Source organism: Canis lupus, chromosome 14 (assembly GCF_048164855.1).
Source record: "Canis lupus baileyi chromosome 14, mCanLup2.hap1, whole genome shotgun sequence".
NCBI lineage: Eukaryota > Metazoa > Chordata > Mammalia > Carnivora > Canidae > Canis > Canis lupus.
In genome coordinates this window covers 19,559,945-19,580,197 of record NC_132851.1, presented here as the reverse complement: position 1 = coordinate 19,580,197, position 20,253 = coordinate 19,559,945, and the positions used below count along the sequence as shown (strand labels likewise).

General features: G+C 40.4%; 1 protein-coding gene across 13 annotated transcripts in view; it reads left to right on the top strand.

Annotated features, from left to right (window-relative positions):
* The window catches only part of SAMD12 (sterile alpha motif domain containing 12), a 377,750-nt gene that overhangs the window by 201,513 nt on the left and 155,984 nt on the right, over positions 1 to 20,253 (top strand). For 10 of the 13 annotated variants that reach the window (XM_072774312.1, XM_072774307.1, XM_072774306.1 and 7 more), the window contains exon 4: positions 10,042 to 10,182. In XM_072774312.1, coding sequence (XP_072630413.1) covers positions 10,042 to 10,182 — 141 coding nt within the window. Of the gene's footprint in view, positions 1 to 10,041; positions 10,183 to 12,795; positions 12,954 to 20,253 lie in introns of those variants that run through there. The other 3 variants (XR_012006738.1, XR_012006739.1, XR_012006737.1) reach the window with 1 other exon arrangement.

The following is a 20,253-nucleotide window of genomic DNA, read 5'->3' as shown; positions in this document are numbered from 1 at the left end:
AAATAGTAGAAGTAGCAACACTCAGCCTATATCTAGCATAGCAAAAATGGATTGGAATTGCTTATTTTAGAAAGTTAAAGAACCAAACTGTCCAATCTACTGTGGTCCACCTACTCCCTGTTGTCCCTTAGAGTGGTTCTCTTCACACATTTGACAACATTTGTATTTTCGACCACTGGTCATAAATTTGGTAAGTAGTTTGTACCAGGTGCATCAAATAAAAATGTACAGTCAGATTTAAGGTGTGTACCAAATAATTTATAAGTAATAAAAATTAAAATACCAAAATTTGCCAATGATTAACTTTCTGAAAACCAATTATTATAAGATAGGTTACATATCATTCTTACCTATATCATAATGGGCTTTCTTGAAATGAGAATAAGAGGCACAGTACAGTGCCTCAACTAAGCATTATATATGAGCTTGGATCTGTAAGTCAAGATTTCCTGGGAATCTTGTGGTATAAATGCTATAATCAAGTGGTGTAAATGATCTCAGCTTGCTAACCAGCCCCACCCCGTATTGCCTTACATAAATGAGAAACCCAGGGGTATCTGACTTCATGCAGGGCTGTATTCAGGAAATCCCATATTGTTATCTTCTTTCTCACTCCCCTTTTTTTTTTTTAATCTCTCAGCTTTGCCCTTTCTGTTGGCTTAATTCTCTAGCAAATTCTCTCCATGTGTTGACAAAGATAGCAACTGACAGTAAGTCTAAGCTTGTATTGTCCCTTGGGACATGATCTAAGAAAGAAAGAACTTCTCTCTTATAAATCATGGCAATTCTAGTGCATTTTAGTAATTCCAACAAATTCTAGTGAACACACAGCATTCATTTAACATCTATATATATATTTAATATATTTCATTTTAGAGTGAGAGAACATGTGTGCATGAGTGGGGAGGGAGGGGCAGAGGAAGAGAATCTTCAAGCAGACTCCCCACTGAGAGCAGAGCCCAATGAGGGACTTGATGCAAGACTCAATCTTATGACCCATGAGATCATGACTTGAGCCAAAACCAAGTGGGACACTTAACTGACTGAGCCACCAGGTGGGTAACCTATATGTATCTAGTGCCTACTTTGAGTTAGGCTTTAACTACATGCTTCGAAACATCCATGAAGCCCTGCTGTTGTGGATCTTACATTATGGGAAGAGGTAGAAAGGAATTTGAAAATGAAAAATAAATATAATAAGCAAGAACATTGTGGGACACCTGGGTGGCTCAGCAGTTGAGCATCTGGCCTTCGGCTCAGGGCATGATCCTGATTGGGGGATCTAGTCTCACATTGGGGACTCGATGAGGAGCCTATGAGGAGCCTGATTCTCCCTCTGCCTATGTCTGTCTCTCTCTCTCTCTCTCTCTCTCTCTCTGTCTCTCATGAGTAAATAAATAAAATCCTTTTTAAAAATAAGAATATTGCATAGTACTTTAGAAGTAAAATGTACCACAGGGAATTTTTTTTTAATTATTAAAAGGCCCACCAGATGAGGAGGACCAGGTCCCAAAAGTCAAGAGAGATTCTTTTATCAGAAATGGGCAGGGGGACGCCTGGGTGGCTCAACGGTTTGGTGCTTGCCTTTGGTCCAAGACATGATCCTGGAGTCCTGGGATCGAGTCCCACATGGGGCTCCCTGCGTGGAGCCTGCTTCTCCCTCTGCCTGTCTCTGCCTCTCTCTGTGTCTCTCATGAATAAATAAATGAAACTTTTTAAAAAAGAAATGGGCAGCGATATAATGTAGGCAAAAATGAGGTATTCGTCCTACAAATGAAAGTGTTTTTTGTACCATGCACATCATCCTTTGGTGTATCCTACGTGCTACTTTGGGGTAAACAAAAAGAGTAAGATGGGCCCATCTATAGGGTAGAACATCATGAAATGGCAGGATCCTACATGATGTGCTCCCTGCTTCATGTTTCACACGCAGCAATCTCAAGGTTCTTGGAGTTCCCTAAATGTACCTTTTGGTTCTCAGATCCCTGTCTTAGCCTATGCTGTTCCGTGCCTTGAATGCCTTCTCCCTCCTACTCACCATCTTGGGTTTTGTTGTTGCTCAAGGACCCCAGCTAAAGTTAGGTACCCCTCCTGTGGGCTCTGAAAGAACCTGTGCTTGTCCCACTGGCAGGGAAATCATCTTATCTTTCTCTTCCTAGCTCCTAGTGGCATGATCTGTTCAGTTCATGGTGCAGACATAGATAATCTATTTAATGGCTGCTCTCAAAGACCATTCAGTCTCCTGGGATATACTACCGAGTGAAGACCAAAGAATGAAGGGCATCGCAGCTTGTGTATTATGAAGTTATGCCAGTGTTTGCACTGCTTGCCTTTAACTCATCCAAGATGATGACCCCTTTCTGCCCCTCAGCCTCTCTCCTGACCTTTGGTGCTCCCTGCTGAAGAATTGGCAGACATGGGTTTGGGGACACATAAAGTCTGCTTGAAAAATTTTGGGGTGGCAGTTTAACGCATGGTTAAGAGCATGGTCTTTATGTATATTTGTATCCTAGATCTGTAGCTTAGCGGGTATATGACCTTCAGATGGGGATAGCCGCTCTTAATCAGGTATAGATAGTAGAAGTATCTTCGAGAAATTGTTGAAAGTAAGGTAATCTGTGTCAGACTCTACGGACAGTGTTTAACTCTGTAACTATTCAATAAATGTTTGATAACCATGATCATTGCTATGAGGAGGGGGAAGCATTCTCAGCCAGAGAACTATAGGAACCATATTGCATGATGTTAATGATTTCAGTTTGCAAAGGGCATGTGTTTTATGTTGATGGATCCTCAGTCTCCCTATGAAATAGTGTCATTTCATCCCCATTGTAAAGATGAGAAAGCTAAGACTGAAATATGCTTTCCTGGGCATTTATTGAAACCTTTTAGTTCCTGATCCTGTGCTTTTAGCCATTCCACCTCTCTCCTTATTTCTTTGTTCCAGATATTATGACTTTGGAATGATGAGGAGATGGAGATACAAGGGTTCAGGCTGTGGGACCCTGGCTGTGTGTCCAACATTCATCACTCTGTAGCTTTTAAGCAGCCAAGAGTGGGTAGAGCCAGGGACACCTACTTGGTGCATGGCACAGGCCTTTATCTGAGAGCAGGTTTGGCGCTAGCCTAGGGTACAAATGGCCCTTTCTTTGGGGGAACTGTAAATGACCTTTATTTCTAGCAGAAGAGAGGCCCTGTGGTTCCTCTTCGCTGGGAAGAGTAGAAGTCCCCAACCACTCAGAGTGGTACTGAGACTTCTCAACAGGGTAGGGCTTGGAGCCACATCCTTTGCACCACTGCCAGCTTACCCAGAAATTTCTACTTGTGCTTTATGGCATACAGTCACCATCTTAAAAAGCTGGGACAGGGCTTCTGTTACAATATTCTGAGCAGAAGGTAGGGAATACCTGAACTCAAGACCTAAGACCAGATTGGGCCTGAAGGTCAGAAACACTTGTCTAGACCTAAGTCTTCCTCCCCCAACCCCTGCTTTTCCTGCGTGGCTTTAGTCAGCTGCCCCTCTCAGCCTCACTTCTCTATGTAGAACACAACAAATCCTGTGCCATACTCTGAAATCCCAAAGATTCCTTCCAGCTTGAAGTAGACTGAATGGCAGCCATTTAGTGAAGGAACTGCTAAATGCTTATAAAGCAAAAGGTCTTCGAAGATGTGGTTTTCATCTGAAGAGGTTATCCAGGATTATTTTATTGGACCCTAAATCACATTACAAGCGTGCTTCCAAGAGAGGGGAGAGTGAGAGTACCCACACAGAAGAGAAGGTGATACCAGGATACACAGATTAGAGTGATGTGGCCTCCAGCAAGGCAATGCTAGCAGCCAGCAGAAGCTGCAAGCTGCAAGAATGGATTCTCTTCGGCAACTTCCAGGGCGAATATGGCCCTGATGACACTTTGATTTCAGGCTAGGGAAACTGATGTTGGACTTCTAGCTTCCAGAGGATGTGGAATACGTTTCTGTTGTTTTAAATCCCCATGTTTACAGTTTGTTACAGCAGCTGTAGGAAATGAATACACTGTTCTCTGTGTCCATGACTCCTCATCCATTCTTCCTGCCCATCTGCCCATCAAGGCTTGCAATCTCACTTGGTGCCTGTTCAAAAGAAGAATGAGAGGGGCGCCTGGATGGCTCAGTCAGTTAAGCGTCTGCCTTTGGCTCAGGTCATGGTCCCGGGTTGTGGGATGGGTCCCAGTGGGGCTCCCTGCTTGGTGGGGAGTCTGCTTCTCCCTCCCCCTGCTCTTGTGGTCTCTTTTTTTCTTCCTTTTTCTCCCTCTCCCCCCTCTCCCTCTCAAATAAATGGATAAAATCTTAAAAAAAAAAAAAAAGAAAGAAAGAAAAAAAAGAAAGAAAAGGAGGAGACACTTGTCTTTCTTTAAGCCTGCCGGAAGGCAAAGTACTCATTTAGCGTCAAGTTCTCTATTCCTTTCAACTTGGCATCTGCGGTCACCACCAACACAATACAGCCTCCTCCCTCTGCTATTTTCAGTTTCTCCTTGTCCTGGGAGTCGGTTTCCAGCCAAGTCTCTTACATCAAGAAAGATAGTCATTTAATGACCTTGAGATCATCAGTCTGTGAGTAAAGAAGAGAACATTCATTTAGTAGCACTAAGTGTATTCACTCAATAAATATTTGAGCATTACATGCAATCGTAGGGAACAAGGGACAGTAGGGAGGCTGACAGGAAAGATACTGATTCTTACGGAGCTAGCACTGTGGTGGGCCACACTTGATAAAGCTTTTATGTCTACACTCAAGCTTAAATTACAGCACAGTACTAATTTTCCAGGCCCGTTAGCAGAGCATCAGATCCGTATTTCTCCTGGGTGAACTTTTCTCACTGAATATTCCCTGGCTTGAGCTTTCACCGAGGGTCCTAGGAAAGCGTTTTTAGCCCTGAGGACCATTGCTGGGGTTGAAGCAGTACAGGGCGTGGGTCATAATTGCTCCCTCATATTTCTCTAAATTCCACCAGGATCTGCCTACAGTCAGCTCAGAGCTTTGGGATTTGGGAAGAAGAATATTCAAACCTTCTTTTGTTTAATTCTGTTCTTTTCACTACTTCTCTATATCCCAAGTGACCTCAAGAGAAAAAAAATAGCACTCACACTACCATGATTTTCTGTGCCTCCAACTCGTCCTCATTTGACTCAACTTCCTGCACTGAAATGGAAGACCCAGCCCTTCATGGCTTTGCTTGAAAACCTGATCATCTCTGAGGTGTGCCTTCTTTTCACACCCCACTTCTAGGTATCACAATTTAGAACACTCCTACTTCTTATGACTTTCCCCCCTTCCTTCCTCATCCAAGGAAGCAGCACCTCGTGTTTTGACTCCCGTGGCAGTGTACTAACTCTTCCCACTGCTCCTTACCACCCCCACTTCCACACCCCCAATCTGTTCTCCACATAGTGACCACAGGGATTCTTTTAATAGGTAAGATCACGTCCACATCATCATGGGACGTTATTAAAACTTCCCATGTTCAGAATAATATCCAAAGTCCTCACCAGGACCTAGGAGGTCCTGTGTGATCTGGCACTTGCCTTCTTTCAGACCTCCTTTCTTATCATTCTCTTGTCCACTCGACCCTCATGACACTAGCCTTCCTGCCATTCCTCTCATTGCTTTAACACTTCCAGATGTTCCAGTGTCACCTGTGGAGGGAAGCCTTGCCTCACTACCCAAACTACAAAGTGCCATCCTTCCGGTAGGGGTCCCCGTCTGCCCCTGTATCAGTTCATTTGAAAATTGCCCCTCGAACTAAATGGTAAGCTCCATGAAGACAGAAAATACTACTCCTATTTATAGCCTCAGGACCCAGAAAAGTGTCAGGCATACAGTGATGCTCAATAAATGCTTAACAAAAGAAGAAGTAAAAGGTCGGCATATGATCAATGTGAATGAAGGACTTTAAGCTTCTTCCGACTCCAAGAATCTATGGGTCTGTGAAGGCTGAGCAGCCTGGGTTAACTAAATTTATAACAAGTTTGGAGTATCAGGAACTTTAGTTAGTGCTCCTCTTTTGAGACTGAATTGATTTTTCTCTTCTTGATTCCTCTCTATGTGGAACAGCTGAATGCAGAGCAAGGTGCCCATGACCTTCTCAAGAGAAAAGGCAGGGAACGTAAAAACTATAGCAGCGTGCCTCTGTTCTCTCTCTGCAAGAGTGGGCTCCTTCTTCATCCACCTGGTTGCTGGACTTTTAAAAAAATCTTTGCTTTATCCAGTGGTCATGGTCTGACTACCTCTTACTTACTCCTCAAGTGTTAGGTTAAGTGTTCTTTACTCAGTGACAGTCTCCTGGTCCCCAGACAAGGTCAGGTCACGCAGTTCTGTGATCTCATATTTGCCTTTTCTTAATACTCATGCCTGCCAACAGTTATCATGAGCTGCCTGCCTTGCCATTCTGAAGGCACCAAGATTGACCCTGTCTGTCCTGTTCATCATTATATAGTCAAGGTGAATAAAATAATAACAGGGACACACAGTAGGTGCACAGTAAGTGTTTGCTGAATTAACAATTGGATTTTTATGCTAAGCAACAAAAAATGACAACATGAATTGCAAAAAAAAAAGTGATTGTTGATTGTTTATCGCTTCTCTGACACCAGCATCAAAAGCAGCACCACATTTATTTGGACACTGTTTTGTGGTCAGCAGTAGGTGATGGGACAGGGGACATTTGCTGCTTGAAATGCTCTAATTATTGGGCAGATTTTTCAGAACTAAGGACCTGAGTGGCTCTGTAGAAACCATCCAGGGAAGACAAATCAGATTTTGTTCATAACACTGTCAGTGTGCAGATCATGATCTTTTCTAGAAGTTGTTTTATCAGGAAGTTGTATACAATTTTCCCATAATCTCTCTTCTTATAGTCTGGGCCTTTTATTTTCCTCCCAAGGAAGTGAAAGCACAACTAAAGGTATAGTAGGAAGAATTAGGAAAGGCTCTCGTGTTTTGAATATTTTTCAACTTCCCAATTTTCCTTTCTCCAAAAATGGAAATAATATCTATTTTCTCAGAATTTACATAAAACAGTTTGAACAGCTGAGTATTCAGCATGTGAAATGTTGATAGGCACAATTGTTTACACCACATAGTCTAAAAAGCACAGATTTTTACAACTAATGGAATTTTGGAACTTGCATTTTCAGAGTTAATGTTATTAACCCACCCAAGTAGGGGATAACTTTCTGAAAGGGCTTATGGATTGACCAGGCAGGTGCATTACTGGAAAGACCAAGGCTAGAGATTCTCAGGGGGCCACCTGACAGAGAAGCTGAGCCATGCACACTGGAACAAAATTGTCATCTTGACTTACTAGCTTGTGCTCTAGAGACAGACCAGCCAGCTTACCATGACCAAGCTCCAGTGTATCTTACCAGTGCCTCAGCATTGTGAGCACCCGAATGTCACAGCTTATGAAACCACAGCTCAATTAATGGGGAACAGAAAGGAGGATGGGTGATCTGTATTTTGGTATTGAGAGGGATTTAGAACATCTGAACTTCAGGGAGTCTTTTTATGCAGCATTGTAAGTTGAGAGCATGTATAAAGAGCTGGATATCTTATTTGGAAGCAGATTACCCACATAGAGGATACCCAATACCATGCTTCCTGAAATGAAACTTCAGGACCAAGGTCTGACAGTAAAGAGGGCATTTGAAGGCAGGGTTGTCCTGGAAGCCTCGGACTCAGGCTCACCACCCCTTGGTTCTCTACCTTTGAGTATGCCACTGCCCAGAAACTAGGAAAGGGAATCTAAAGCCATCGGTTCATTTCTTAAAAGTATGTTAAATTTCAATCAAAAGAACAACTGCTGCTGTAACAGATGACCACAAACTTAGTGGCATAAAATTATACAGCTTAACTGTGTTATAGTTGTAGAGATCAGAAGTCTGAAATGATTCTTACAGAAAATCATGGTGTCGGTAGAGATGCTTCCTGATGGAAGAGTATGGTAGAGAATCCATGTCCTTGTCTTTTCCAGCTTCTCGAAGCCTGAATTCCTTGGCTTGTGGCCACCTCACTCTGACTTCTGCTTCCATTGTCACTTCTCTCTCTGTGGCTCTCTTGTCTTTTCCACTTATAAAAGCCTGTGTAATTAGATTAGACCCATCTGGATAACGCCAGATACTCTCTCATCTTAAGACCCTTAACATAATCAGACTTGTAAAGTCCCTTTTGTCATGTGAGGTAACAAATTCACAGGTCTCAGAGATGAGGATGTATACATCTCTGGAGGGGAGGGCATCATTCTGTCTATCACAGGAGACAACCAGAACTACTTGGAGTCTGTTTATGTTCTTTCCTTTTGTTCTCATGGCCACCACAATCTGCCTTGTGTTGTCAAGCCTCAGCTATGGCCACCTAGGATTCCTTTCCCCTACCTCACCTTCCTCTTCCAGATGTAGCTTTTACTGAAGCTTTAGACCACCACAGCTCACTGCATTCACTTCCCTGCCAGGCACTGGTCCAAAGCCAAGTCCGTATTGGTGTTCTTATCAGTGCTGCCCATCCAATATTTCCCTCCCTGCATCACCTTCCTGACACATGATGGAAGTGCAGTTCATGTGTGAACACTGTGGTGGGAAAGTTCATGTGATTATTAGCTCTGGCTAATGTCCCTTACATTAGCTCATGTAAATGACCTCTAGGCTGTGATGCCATGAGACCTTTTAACACCTCTTTTCTCTCTGGTACAATAAGCAGCAATGTTCAGGATGGATGGATTTGAATTTGATGTGTACACTAGGCAGGATATAAACCTTATTGTAACCACTGATATTTGGGGATCATTTGTTATTGTAACGTGTTACCTAACTTATCCCAACCGATACATTTAGCAAGAGTTAATGGGAGGTAAAAGGGAAAAGCAAACAGCACAGATCACTCCTACCTCATTCTTTCCCTTTGCCTGTCTCTATTCACAGGACCCAGACTTCCCTATTTTTCTGATGAAAATGTCCATTGACCCCATCTTCTGGCTGTTGGGTTTCTGTTCTGAGGAGGTAGAGAATTTATTTTCTGAAGTGTAGGTGATAATATACCCAAGGATATACCATTCATCACACATAGTTGACTCTACATCAGTTGAAATGAGAAAGATCTGCAAGTATGATGATGGGGTGCTGGGGAGAGAGAACAGGGTAATGCTACAGCATTTAACCACCATCATTCTTTTTATTTCTTGTGCTAAACTCTCACAATGGAAGTATGCTTCTTTCAGGGCAATCACAGAGTGGCAGAGAGTTGTGGAATTTGATGGAAACTACTGTAGGAAGGGAGTCATGCAGACTTCCTGGGGAAGAAGCCATGCCAGGCTGCCTGGGGCCCTGGGAGTGTCTGCACACTACAGGCACTCACTCCTGGAGGCTCCTTGTTTTGCGATCTTTAGATGCCCTCACCTTGCTCCCCTCACCCATGGCCATTGCTGTAGCCCTTGCCTGAGGCCAGAGGCTGAGATTAAGGTTTGGCTCCCACAGGCTAGAAATGAACTCTAGCCCAGCACTAGGGATGCAACAGGCAAATGCCTGCAGATTAAAACTGGAACTTCACATGCATGTTTCACAGAAACATTATTGCAACCCAAGTTAAACATTGATGGAGTTTCTCTATAACCACAGCTACAATATCCAGGTCATCCACTGGTCTGTCAGTGCATGAGTTCCTACAGGCCAGCCTCAGGACCCATCACTCACCAAAGCGTGTTGTTTCTATGGAAACCTGCAATCTGTGTCCAAAATACCCAGGTTAAAATTGTGCTATTTTATTTGACTCCGTGTGTTTTCAGCTGAGGATTGCCAAAATTAGATTAAAAAGTGAGGTTCTTCTCTAAATTTGTCCATTTTCTTTATCCATATTATCAATTTTTGTCAATAAGAATAATTGAGGACCCTCAATTCTAAAGCATCTGTTTAGAAGGAACCTTACCTTTAAGGAAAGATTAGCCAAAATGAGGATGGAAATCCTTTTTAGCCATTGTTCATTTGCTTTCTCTTTTATTTCTTGAAACCCCGCAGGGCGAGCCCTGCTGAGACTTACTGACAAAAAGCTTGAGCGGATGGGGATTGCCCAGGAGAACCTCCGGCAGCACATCTTACAACAGGTGCTCCAGCTGAAGGTGCGAGAAGAAGTCAGAAACCTACAGTTACTCACACAAGGTATCCTGCTGCTGCCTTGTGGGTGGATGGAAGGGGGGGAGGATGGGAAGAAAGAAACCTTTACCACCATGACAAAGGGGAGCCAGGGAGAAACTATTTTTGTGTTTTTGCAGAATTTCTTTTATTTTTTTTAAAGGCATATAGATTTAAAGCCCACTTCCCTCCTAAAACTTCTCTTTTTCATGGGTCACTGGGGGAAAGATACACATATAAGTAATGGATGAGCAAACGGAATTATCTGATGACCTAATTTCAAGAACATCACATAGCGTTATATAGGTTGTGCACTGCACAACCCTAGAGAACTTATTATATAGGATATGGATATGGATACAAACACACCCCTTCAATTTGTATAGTGCTGCCCAAGCTCTCTTAGTCAGGGGCCTCAGAATTTGCATGATTGCATAGTTCATAGGATCGTGATAAAAGTGGGATTTTTGTTGTGTTTCATTTTACTTTGCTTTTCATTGACTAATGGAAAAAATAAACCATTTTAAAGGTATGTGTCTGTATATATATACCTATGAACACATACTCTTCGGTGATTTTTGAGAATGCTCTTTAGCATCCTGAAAATAGAATCTTTTTTTATAAAAAATAGATTGTAAAGAATTTAAGCCTGGGATATTATGACCATATAATTCTTAACAAGAATCATTTATAAATTCGATATATTGGGAGCGCTTCAGGGACCTATAACAGGAAGTGACAGGAGAGAGCTAGAATTTGAAGAAAACTTTAAGTTGCACTATGTGTAACTCGTGTCTACATAAGATTGGTTGCTACCAACCTCCACTGGCTATAGTCCTTTATTTATTTTATTTTAATGTCCATTACACACCATTTTAAGTGAAAGGGTGCTTAAAATATGTGTTTTTGAGAGCCTGGGGTATTTTTCAATCTGTTGAATATTGTAACTGTGTGCATACTGATATTGGAGAAATCTGGGTCAGCCAAGTTTCATGTTGTTGCATTTAGATTATAACCCAGTAATAGACCATTTGCCTAGAGAAAGTGATGTACTGCCTAAAGATGACTGCTCTAGAAGGATGAATACAGACTTCGAGTGATATGAAAATAGTGTGTTTATTTGATATGCATTATTTGCATTTGTCTCCAGAGGTTTCCAGTGGTAAATTTATAGGTACAAATACACTGAGTGATTTAAATTTGAATCTGACATACTGATATACTAGTTAGTTTCTTTGAAGAAGTAAATAGAGATTCAAAGATTTATTATAAGAAAGTCCATCCTGGTGCTATTTATAAAACTGAAAAATTATGAACAACCTAGAGGTTCAGCAATATGGAAAGAAACAAATAATTCTGCTTTAACTCATAAGATACAATGTAACACAGTCATTAAAATTAAATCTTCAAGGAATATATGACAATGTGGGGAAAGTACTCAAGAAGTAATAGGAAGTGGGGGTGGAGGGGAAAAGACCATATTTACAGTATGAACCAGATTTCTTAAAAAGAACATATTTTTATATGTACACAGAAAAAGGAATGCCAATGAACGTGCCAATATTCGGATAATGATTCTCTCTAGGTGGCGGGATTGTGGGTGATTTTAATTATTTTCTTTATATTTTCCAAATTTTCTAGTTTAAATCTACATTATGTTTATAACCAGAAAGTATGTCACATTTTTAAAGCTTCGATCACATGCATCATTCTCTACCAGGTCTGGTTAGTGTCTTGAGGTTTCCTCTGCTCTTTTGTTTTCTTCTTCTGAGGTTATGGAGAAAATGAGACCTAAACTCATCTCATGTGCCTTAGACTCCTTTTTTTCCCCCATGCTGCTGTCAGCCTGCAGTGTGTTTGCTTTGCAAAATCATTTTCTACAGCTTTCATTGCCCTAGATGCATAATATATAAGATTTTTCCTGAGATAGTACTCAAGTCTATTAAGCTAAATATATGTTTGTGTTCTGGGAAGGTAATGCTAAGTTCAGCCTTTTCAATTCAGTTGTTGTCACTTCCTTTAGCTTTGAAGAGCTGTGCATTTTGCATTCTTTCATTCCATTCCCTTTAGAAGATATCACGTTCACTAGCTCTTGGATATTCTATCTGCGCTCATATTACCTTTTTTATTGCTTGTCCTTTACATGTTAATGTTCAAACTCATTTCATGCCAGGCCGACTTTAGAAAATCTATAGCCTTGTTGAAGCGATGGTTTCTTTTTTTAAAAAAGTGAAACAAAAAAAAATTGACAAGTTGTTTTTATGACTGATAATAGAAGTTCTAAAGGCAGCTGGGGTAGGCTTAAAATATTTTGGGTCTGGGTTTGCTATAATAAAAATTGGAATGTTATTCTACCCAAGTAATGGACTGGCATAACATATAGATCATAGGGAAATTCACCACGGGGGTGATACATGATTTGGTATTGAATATTTGATTCCTCATCTCTGCAAATATTAATCAGTAGAAATAATATGCCGAATAAGTCCAAACTAAGATTTTAGAATGCTACTTAGCTTCTGGAAATCTCTGAACATGTTTCTAAAGGAAATAATAGCTAAGCCTACTTTTGTGACTTTTTGATGGCTGTTTTAAAACTGGTCTTAAGCTATTGATTCTGTACCAATCATTTTCACACAGTTGGCCAGGAACCCCATTACAGTAATTGGACTAAGATGGTCTCAAAAGGACTGGGGGAGCTCCTGTGGGTCATCTGAACACAGAGAATGTGAAGTTTCTACCCTGCTTTTTCTTACTCTCCTCCTTCTGGATGCTGACCCAGAGACAAAAACTATAAGGTATTTTAAAAGTGTACATGGTGGATTCATAGCAAGCATATCAGTTTATAGGCACTAACAATGAATCATGACAAAAAATTTATAAAACAGCTCATCGTCTAAAGCCAGAACTGGGGATCCCTGGGTGGCGCAGCGGTTTGGCGCCTGCCTTTGGCCCAGGGCGCGATCCTGGAGACCCGGGATCGAATCCCACGTCGGGCTCCCGGTGCATGGAGCCTGCTTCTCCCTCTGCCTGTGTCTCTGCCTCTCCGTCTCTCTCTGTGTGACTATCATGAATAAATAAATAAAATCTTTAAAAAAAAAAAAAAAAAAAAAAAAAAATAAAGCCAGAACTGTCCTTCAGCTGAAATGCTGGCCTCTGATTTCCCTTCTTTTGTTCACAGTGGCCCTGTAACTATCTGATATTTGCAAGAAACATAACCCATGTCTGGTCCTGCTTTAAATGTTCCCTTGGAGACCACTGAGATGGTTTCTTCCTCCATACAGCCTTTTGGTCTTCTGTGTCCTATCCACGAAGTGGCCAGGATGTCAGTTTGGTGGTCTTGCTAGTTTGCTCATTTCTGCAGAAAACTCTCCCATGTTATGGCACCTCCAGTTATCTTGGGAAATGCAGTACAGAGCTGGAAACATCATTGTTCTCTCCTTGATTCATGAGAGACAGGAGAAAGGTTCCTTATGTAACACACAGCGGTGGTGCAAAATATCAAATTAATTCATAACCAAGCATTTGAGGGGGCATCCTTAGCTTTTTTAGTAATGGACAGTATTTGTAGGAAGAAAAAAACCCCAGGGATACTGAAAGCTGACTGTTTCTCAGATGGGTAATGAATTTTAAATTTTACTATACACAAATCACTGCACTAATTGTCACATCAACTCCTGATAGTTACCCTACCATGATCAATGGTGTGGTTAACCCCAACTTACATATGGGGAAACAGAAGATTAAGAATTTAAGTAATAGGGATACCTAGGTGGCTCAGTGGTTGAGGGTCTGGCTTGGGCTGAGGGTGTGATCCCAGGGTCCTGAGATGGAGTATCACATCAGCTCCCTACATGGAACCTGCTTCTCCCTCTGCCTATGTTTCTTGCCTCTCTGTGTGTCTCTCATGAATAAATAAATAAAACCGTAAAAAAAAAAAGTTTAATAGACCCGAAGTCAGACTGCTAATAAAGAGCATAGTGCAGGTCTGTCTGACTCAACAGCAAACTTTTATCCATTACATTTCACCACCTCTAATCTGTCAGATGGGATAATAATTCTATTTCATGGTGGTGCTGTGATGGTTAAATGAAATTTTATTTGTAAACTGTATAGCCTAGTTTATGGCATATTCTATGAAAATAGGTTGGCAGACTTTTTTTTTTTTTTGAAAGGGCCAAATGTATGTATTTTAGTCTTTATAAAGGCCATATAGTATCTGTGGCAATCTGTGGCAACTATCACATCATGTAAAAACAACCACAGATAATCTAAAATGAATTGAGCTATAGCAGTGTACCAATGAAACTTTATTCACAGACATAGCTGGTGGACTATAATTTGTGGACTTTTGTATTACAGGGGCAAAAATGTAAACGTTAAACATCATTATCAAGATTATTTTTTATTCTCAGTATCTTCCCTTTTGAAGTTGTAAATGTTTCCCTCATCTCAGGAACACTATATATATATATCGCTCCTGCGTGTCCTTTTCAGTGTCTTCCTTGGCTACAAATACATGGATAGTGTAAAAATGTAATCACAACTATGAGGGTTGAGTTACTTTGGGCAGTAGACACTAGTATCCAAACTGGCAGATAAAGCAGATGAAGGCAGTAAATGCCACCATCTCCAAATGCCTTTTTAATTAGTGCCTACAAAGTGAAAAAAAGACCATGATTGTTTACCAGGGCCACTTATAGCTCATTAAACATTAGTGTTTCTTGAAGGACTTCTTCCACATTGTCCAAATATATGTGTCAAATTTTAGTTAAGAATTGCATGACCAGAGGACTTTCCTAGAGCTTCATCTTTTGAATTACACAAATTAGAAACACTACTTTCTAATCCAAGAAGACTTTTCAGAACCATGTGTACAGATTGGGTATTTTAGTCCAGTCACCCCCACAGTGATACTTCAGCAACTGAAGTAGGCCATCTGATCTGAAATAGGCCATCTGGTCCACCACATTGCTTAAAGAAGGAAGTCTTTGTAGAACATAGCAATAGACTCTTTGAGAAAATTTTTCCAGTTGCATTTTACAGTTTTGGGTTCCAAGACCCAAAGAGGATTAGATAATAGTTCGTGGTTACACAGCTGGTTAGTGGCATAACTGAAACTAGATCCCTATTCTCCTAATTCCCAAATTAGTGTTCTTTTTTTCTTATTGTTTGCAATGAAAGTTTAATTTCCATACAATAAAATTCACCATTTTTAGTGTACAGCTCTGTAACTTTTAACAAACACATATACTTGTGTAACTACCACCACAGTCAAACTATAAAATAAAAGTTCTGTAAATCCAGAAAATACTCTCCCTGGTGCCCCTTTGTTGTCAGCCTCTGGCAACTACTGCTGTGTTTTCTGTCCCTTTAGTTTGCCTTTTCTAGAATGTCATAAGTGGAATCTGACTTTTTTCACTTACTGTAATTCACTGGGACTTATCAGAGCTGTGGTGTATATCACCAGTTCATTCATTTTAATTAGTTCATTCATTTAATTTAATTAGTATTCCACTCCATGGATATCCCATAGTTGAATATATCACATTCTCCAGTTGAGGGATATCTGGGTTGTTTACAGTTTTGTAAATATTAATAAAACTACTACATGCATTCATGTGCTGGTTTTGTATGAACATGAATTTTCATTTCATTGGATAAGTATCTAAAAATTGCTGGGTTGTATCATAATTATATGATTATTTTCAGAAGAAACTGCTAGGCCAATATTCTTAAGATAATAAAAGAAGAAAAACAGTGTTAAAGACTGGTTTTAATATGTACAAAAATAGTTTAAGGGGTGTTTTAACCATCCCCTCTTTTATAGTGACTCTCAAATACATCTTAGACCTCAATGAAGCTTCAGATTTTTAATCTCCATAAAGGTCATGAACTCTGAATATTCCACTGATATCTCAAATTTAAAATGTTCCAAATCAACTCCATTGTCTTTCTCACCATCTCCCCAGCCTACTCTTCCCCCTGTTTCTTCTCAAGGTTAATGCCATTACTCATTCCATTACCTAACATAGAAGGCTGAGTCACCTGACCTCTGATTACTCCTCCTCTCTCATCACCCATATGTAATCAGTGACCATATCTTCTGAATTTTGCTTGTAAAATGTGTTTCCAGCCTTTCCCTGCCTCATGACTCTGTTAGCCACTGTGTTAAACCATTCCTCTTAAGCTCCTTCCCAGGCCATAAGAATAACCTGCTAGTTATTTGATCTCTGGTCGCTGCCCTGTCCCATTCATTCCCCTTTAATTAACTTCCTACTTCTATTGCCAGACTTAATTTAAATATATTTCTGATGACATTATATCCTTCCTTAAAACACTTGATGGCTCCCAGCTGCCTACAGAATAAAATCCAAACTTTTTAGCGTTCCAGAGAAAGCCATTCTGGGCATTTCATAGATATATTAACTTTGAGCAAGTTACTTGTCAGAGATTAAGATTCTTCAGTTGTAAAAAAAGGGAATTAGACCTATTTCACAGAGTTGTTATGAATATGGTATAATAAAACTCATGAAAGGACCTAGTCTTGATGAGATATCGCCTCTTCTGAGAAGCCTTACCTCATCTCTCAGGCAGAACCAATCATTCTCTCTTCTTAATTATTAAGCACTTTGTTCATATTAATAATGTATTCATTACATACTATCTATTTAGTATCCATTTATTCTTCCATCCACTGAGCACCAGGTTCTATGGTATTAGGGATAGACAGAAACACCCAATCTAGCAATGAGGATAGAATGTGTATGCCCTTACAGATGTATAATAATGCCACAGAACTGGAACTTAGCCTCACCTGGAAATAGGTGGGATAAAGGAAGACTTGCTAAGAGTATAATATATGAACTAGATCTTGAAGGATAGAAGTTTTCACAGATGGCCAAGGGCTGGCATGAGGCAGAAGGAAGAGCCTATACAAAGACATGGTAGCGAGAAGTCTGTCCGTCTCCCCTGTAGAACATAGACAACCTCATTGTCTTTTGATTTTCCTTTGTTCTCCTACCTCCTAGCATAGTACTTATCAGAGAGTGGATCTTCCACTTATTTTTTACTGATTTAAACTTAATTGTTCTCCTTTCCTTTTCTCTTCTTTACTATTCTCAATCTTCTCAAAACAGTAAATGTAATATCAATTTTTTATGGATTCATAATAAAAAATAAGAGTAGCTACAGAGCCACTTTGCATCACCCATGAGCAAAATTGCAGAAGACCTCTTTTATTTTGTTGTGATCTTTTTGTATTATTTTGACCATTACAGGTGATGGCAAGGCTCTTAAATATATACTCCTTTTACAAGGGCTCTTAAATATAGAAGCCACCCCTTCCTTAAGTTGTTTTTCCTAGTATTTTTCAGTTTTAAATGTTCTGAAGGATACTATCAAGCAACTATAAATTGAGCCTTTTCTCCTAAGGTCCAATAAATTTCCCAGTGGCTCATGGTAGATGAGAATGTTGGATCAGGAATCTTATAGGACTTTGTGGAGATAATTCTTCTATAATTGGGGTCTTTCATTACCACTTCCTCATCCAGTGTTACTTGATTTGGAGCTGCCAACCACATGTCACTTCTAAGTTGCCTCCAAAAAACATTTACTCAATCTGCTACCTTCTTGAGCTTTTCCCCAACAGGTTTCATAATCTCCATACCCTATTATACAAATGGTGCAGCCAGGAATAGTTCTAATTTTATCAAGCATTTGAGCCTTCAGAGAAATTCTCTTCAGTATAGTTTTATGTTTAAAGGCCTAAATATAGACTTCTCTGGGAGATTATTGAGCTCACACATCAGTATGTCAGTAGGGGTTAGCGTTGTGCTGCATACACCCTAGTTAGCACCCACTGCAATTTCATTTTCATTGTGGGAGTCCATTATGGCTGGGTCATTCAAGAAGATGTTTGAAGTGAGGCTTCAAATGGACCCTTCTTATCTGCTGCATTCTTCACAGTAGAAAATGCCCTGATGGTTCTCTAACCAGCATAAAGGAGAGGTATCCACACATTATATATTTTTTTAGTATGGACATGTTCTATCAGGAGTTATCCTTGTTCTGACTTCTGCACAACTCTCTTTTTAATGGCATTTTTCCATGCTGAGAAGCAACTGTTAGGGACACCAAATGTTTCGTGTCTGCCTCTGCAGAAATCACCAACCTCAGAATTCTTTACTGTTGACTTCTTTGCATTTAAATGTCCTCAGTGAAATTAAAAATATATTTGATGTCTTTTGTTTGGACAATTCAAGATGGCCATGAGATTGCATTCTTATTTCACCTTGTGGTTTGTGAATTTGAAGGACCCTGAGTGACTGATACTGTACTGACATATGTTTCCACAACTAACACTGTGTTCCTTTCTTTAGGATAAGGCTAGACCCTGCAATTTGGGTTCGAATCTCCTATGGGCTCATTAGAAAGGCAGTTGTAGGGCAGCCCCGATGGCGCAGCGGTTTAGCGCCACCTGCAGCCCAGGGCGTGATCCTGGAGACCCTGGATGAGTCCTACGTTGGGTTCTCTGCATGGTGCCTGCTTCTCCTTCTGCCTGTGTCTCTGCCTCTCTCTCTCTCTCTCTCTCTCTCTCTCTCTCTCTGTCTCTATGAATAAATAAATAAAAATTAAAAAAAAAAAGAAAGGCAGTTGTAATAGGACAATGGCGTGTGGACTTGATGTGAGAGAATTGAAGCCATTTTCAGGGATGCACTGAGCTGCTTTGCCTTTTCTAGAAGAAACAGAGAAATATACCATCTGTATAGTTTAGAATATTGACCCCTAGTATTATTTATTACCTACTTTCTCTGTGGCCTTTTTCTTTGGGGCCACTAATTCTCAGTGCACGGAGTAAATCTTTACACAGGGTAGATATTCAAGATTCTCCTTGCATCCATGTTTCTACCTACCAATTCCAGAAGGCATTGCGTACATAGTCTACACTGTGATTGCCCCAACCTTTTCCCCCAGCAATGAGTCAAAATGTTCTCTCCTTCTCTGAAATAACACCTTTGTTACTAGTATCCCTTTTTTTTTTTAATTGCTTTACTTGGTAGCAATTACACAGCTGCTCATTCAATAATTCATCCCGAAAACATTTACTGAGATCCTATCACATACCCAGCACTTGATGCTGTGTGTTAGGGATACAGGGATGAATATAACAATCCTTGATGTGGAAGTCAAATGAAAGAGATATAACAGAAGTAAACATAGAATTCAAGGATCAAATAGGAATTGTATCTAAACCAGAAAGAATATGTCAGGAAAGTTTCCAAGAGGCAGTGACCTCTAAACTGAAGCCGATATTAAGTTAGGGTATGTTAATTTCTGATGTTGTCATCAAGCAAATATAAAATTGCCAAGATGATCGGAGCCTCAGAGAGATATACTATGCTGTAAAACTCCTATTTACAAGAAAAAAAAAATCTATATTTACTAAGTGCCTGACCTTTACTGAGTGTTGGTGAAATTCAGTAAGCAAGAGAGACATGGTTCTCAGATACATAGATTTCACATTTCAAAGGCACTTCTAACAAATAATCTTTGTACCAGTGGTGAATGATCTGAAAGGTGGTGATAATTATGCTTCGGGCATGAGGAAGCAGAGGGACTTCCCTGACTGATCAGGAAAATCTCCCTCAGAAGATGTAGCAGAGGAGTGGAGCAGGTGGGGCTGAGGAAGAAAAATGTCCCAGGGATGCCTTGGTGGCTCAGTGGTTAAGCATCTGCCTTCGGTTTGGGTTGTAATCCCGGCTTGGGTTGTAATCTCGGGGTCCTAGAATCAAGTCCTGCATTGGGCTCCCCGTAGGGAGCCTGCTTCTCCCTCTGCCTATGTCTCTGCCTCTCTCTGTGTGTCTCTCATGAGTAAATAAATAAAATCTTTAAAAAAAAAAAAAAAAAAGAAAAGAAAAAAAAGAAAAAAGAAAAAAGAAAAGAAAAGAAAAGAAAATGTCTCAGTTGGAGGGAACTGCCTGTTCTGTGGCCAACATTGAGGGAGGAACTTGGTGCATCCCAGGAACATGTGGAAGGCCAGAAGGAAGGCTCATTTAGTTAGAAGGTGGGTGGGGGAGGGAGACAGTGGTGGGATGT